We start from the raw sequence: 2,164 nt of genomic DNA on the forward strand, positions 1-2,164 counted from the left end.
TTTATTTATTTATTTATTTATTTATTTATTTATTTAGAGAAGGAGTCTCTGTTGCCCAGGCTAGAGTGCAGTGGGGCATCTCAGCTCACTGCAAGCTCCGCCTCCCGGGTTCACCCCATTCTCCTGCCTCAGCCTCCCGAGTAGCTGGGACTACAGGTGCCTGCCACCACTCCCGGCTAATTTTTTTTTTGTATTTTTAGTGGAGGCGGTGTTTCGCCATGTTAGCCAGGATGATCTCGATCTCCTGACCTCGTGATCCACCCACCTCGGCCTCCCAAAGTGCTGAGATTACAGGCATGACCATGCCCGGCCATCAGCCTGATCTTTTAAATAAAATTGCTGTGTGTGTTTTTGTGTGTGTCTGTAGGTAGGTAGCTATAGCTGTTTTCCTCCTTAATTTATGGGTGAGTTTAGAGAATGTGCCCAAGAGTAGAATGCTGCTCATTCATTCTGAATTCATAGGTAACTTTTTGAAACATTGTTTTCTTTTTTGCTTTATTTGGTATGAATGATGCTATAAAAAGTTGTGGGTCACTGACTCTGAAGGAAATTAGTGTTTTTTTTTTTTTTTTTAGCCCAGGAAATAACACTTGAAAGATAAGGACCAATAACTTGGTCCTTTGGCTAATATGCTTAAGTGACTGAATTAGATAGAGGTCTTTGTAATCCTCTTGGAAGTGATCCCAGCAATCTGTTTCCTATAAGTACCTTCCCTACAAAAAAGACTGGGCTCGGTGGTTCACATCTGTAATCCCAGCACTTGAGAGGCTGAGGTGGTGGATCACCTGCGGTCAGGAGTTCGAGAGACCAGCCTGGCGAACATGGTGAAACACTGTCTCTACTAAAAATACAAAAATTAGCCAGGCATAGTGTTGTGTGCCTGTAATCTTAGCTACTCGAGAGACTGAGGCATGAGAATCGCTTGAACCTGGGAGGCGGAGGTTGCAGTGAGCCAAGATCACGCCACTCCACTCCAGCCTGGGCAACAGAGCAAGACTCTGTCTCAAATAAATAAATAAATAAATATAAAATAAAAAATGAAGGACTTTGCTTTTGGTAGTGATGTGTATAAAATATTTAAACAGAAGTAAAAGCAAACTAATGGAAGTGTCTTAGACATGGATGCTGAGTGGAGAATGGTTAAGTCAATCAGTTGTCCCAGCTTTCATCTCTGGTGTCCTCCATATTGATTAGATATGAATGCTCTACCCTTCTATAGCATTCCTGGGAGATGGTCGGGAAGAAGAAGGGAGTCTCAGGCCAGAAGGATGGTGGCCAGACGGAATCCAACGAGGAAGGCAAAGAAAATCGAGACCGGGACAGAGACTATAGTCGGCGACGTGGTGGGCCACCAAGACGGGGGAGAGGTGCCAGCCGTGGACGAGAGTGTATGCATGGGGCTTTATCAAAACCAGCTGTGGGTCAGTAATGTCTAGACTCTAGGGATGTGCCAGGGCCCTGCTAGGCAGGACCCAAGAACCATTATATTATCCTTTTGCTTTTCTTGCCATCATCTCTTCTGAGACCTTGACATCTCTTGCATGTAGCCTTTTGTACCAACAGCCACCAGTCTGGCATGAGATTACCCTGTAGTCATTTGTAAAGTTAAATTTGACGTGCAGCTCTCCGTTAAGGCACATTACCATTCCCCGAGTAACATGTTCCCATCCTTCCAGCTCATTTTCTCTTCATTGTTTTTTTAATTCCCAATACCATATTACATACTATTTATATATTTGTATATATCTTGTTGACTGTGCTCTGGCCATCCGTGGTTTGGTTTTTTTGTTTGTTTGTTTGTTTTGTTTTTTAATTTTTATTTTTATTTCAGTTCGAGGTCAGGAAAATGGATTGGATGGCACCAAGAGTGGAGGGCCTTCTGGAAGAGGAACAGAAAGAGGCAGAAGGGGCCGTGGCCGAGGCAGAGGTGATCAGTTTGTAGGGGGATGGATACTGGGGGCAGGTTACTCTTTATTCATTAGAGGTCTGCTTTACTTTTTATTGTTAGAGGTAGTCTCACTCTCACCCAGGCCGGAGTGCAGTGGCCCAGTCATAGCTCACTGCAGCCTCAGACTCCTGCGCTCAAATGATCCTCCTGCCTCAGCCTCCCTAGTAGCTAAGACTACAGGTGGCTGCCAATATGCCTTTTTTTTTTTTTTTTTTT

The 2,164-nt window shown here is 44.2% G+C and overlaps 1 protein-coding gene across 1 annotated transcript in view; it reads left to right on the plus strand.

Moving 5' to 3' along the window:
* The window catches only part of UBAP2L (ubiquitin associated protein 2-like), a 75,669-nt gene that overhangs the window by 28,166 nt on the left and 45,339 nt on the right, over nucleotides 1-2,164 (plus strand). Inside the window, exons 4-5 of the mRNA XM_012000329.1 lie at nucleotides 1,220-1,421; nucleotides 1,832-1,927. Coding sequence (XP_011855719.1) covers nucleotides 1,220-1,421; nucleotides 1,832-1,927 — 298 coding nt within the window. The remainder of the gene's footprint in view (nucleotides 1-1,219; nucleotides 1,422-1,831; nucleotides 1,928-2,164) is intronic.

This window comes from Mandrillus leucophaeus, unplaced genomic scaffold (assembly GCF_000951045.1).
Source record: "Mandrillus leucophaeus isolate KB7577 unplaced genomic scaffold, Mleu.le_1.0 Scaffold624, whole genome shotgun sequence".
NCBI lineage: Eukaryota > Metazoa > Chordata > Mammalia > Primates > Cercopithecidae > Mandrillus > Mandrillus leucophaeus.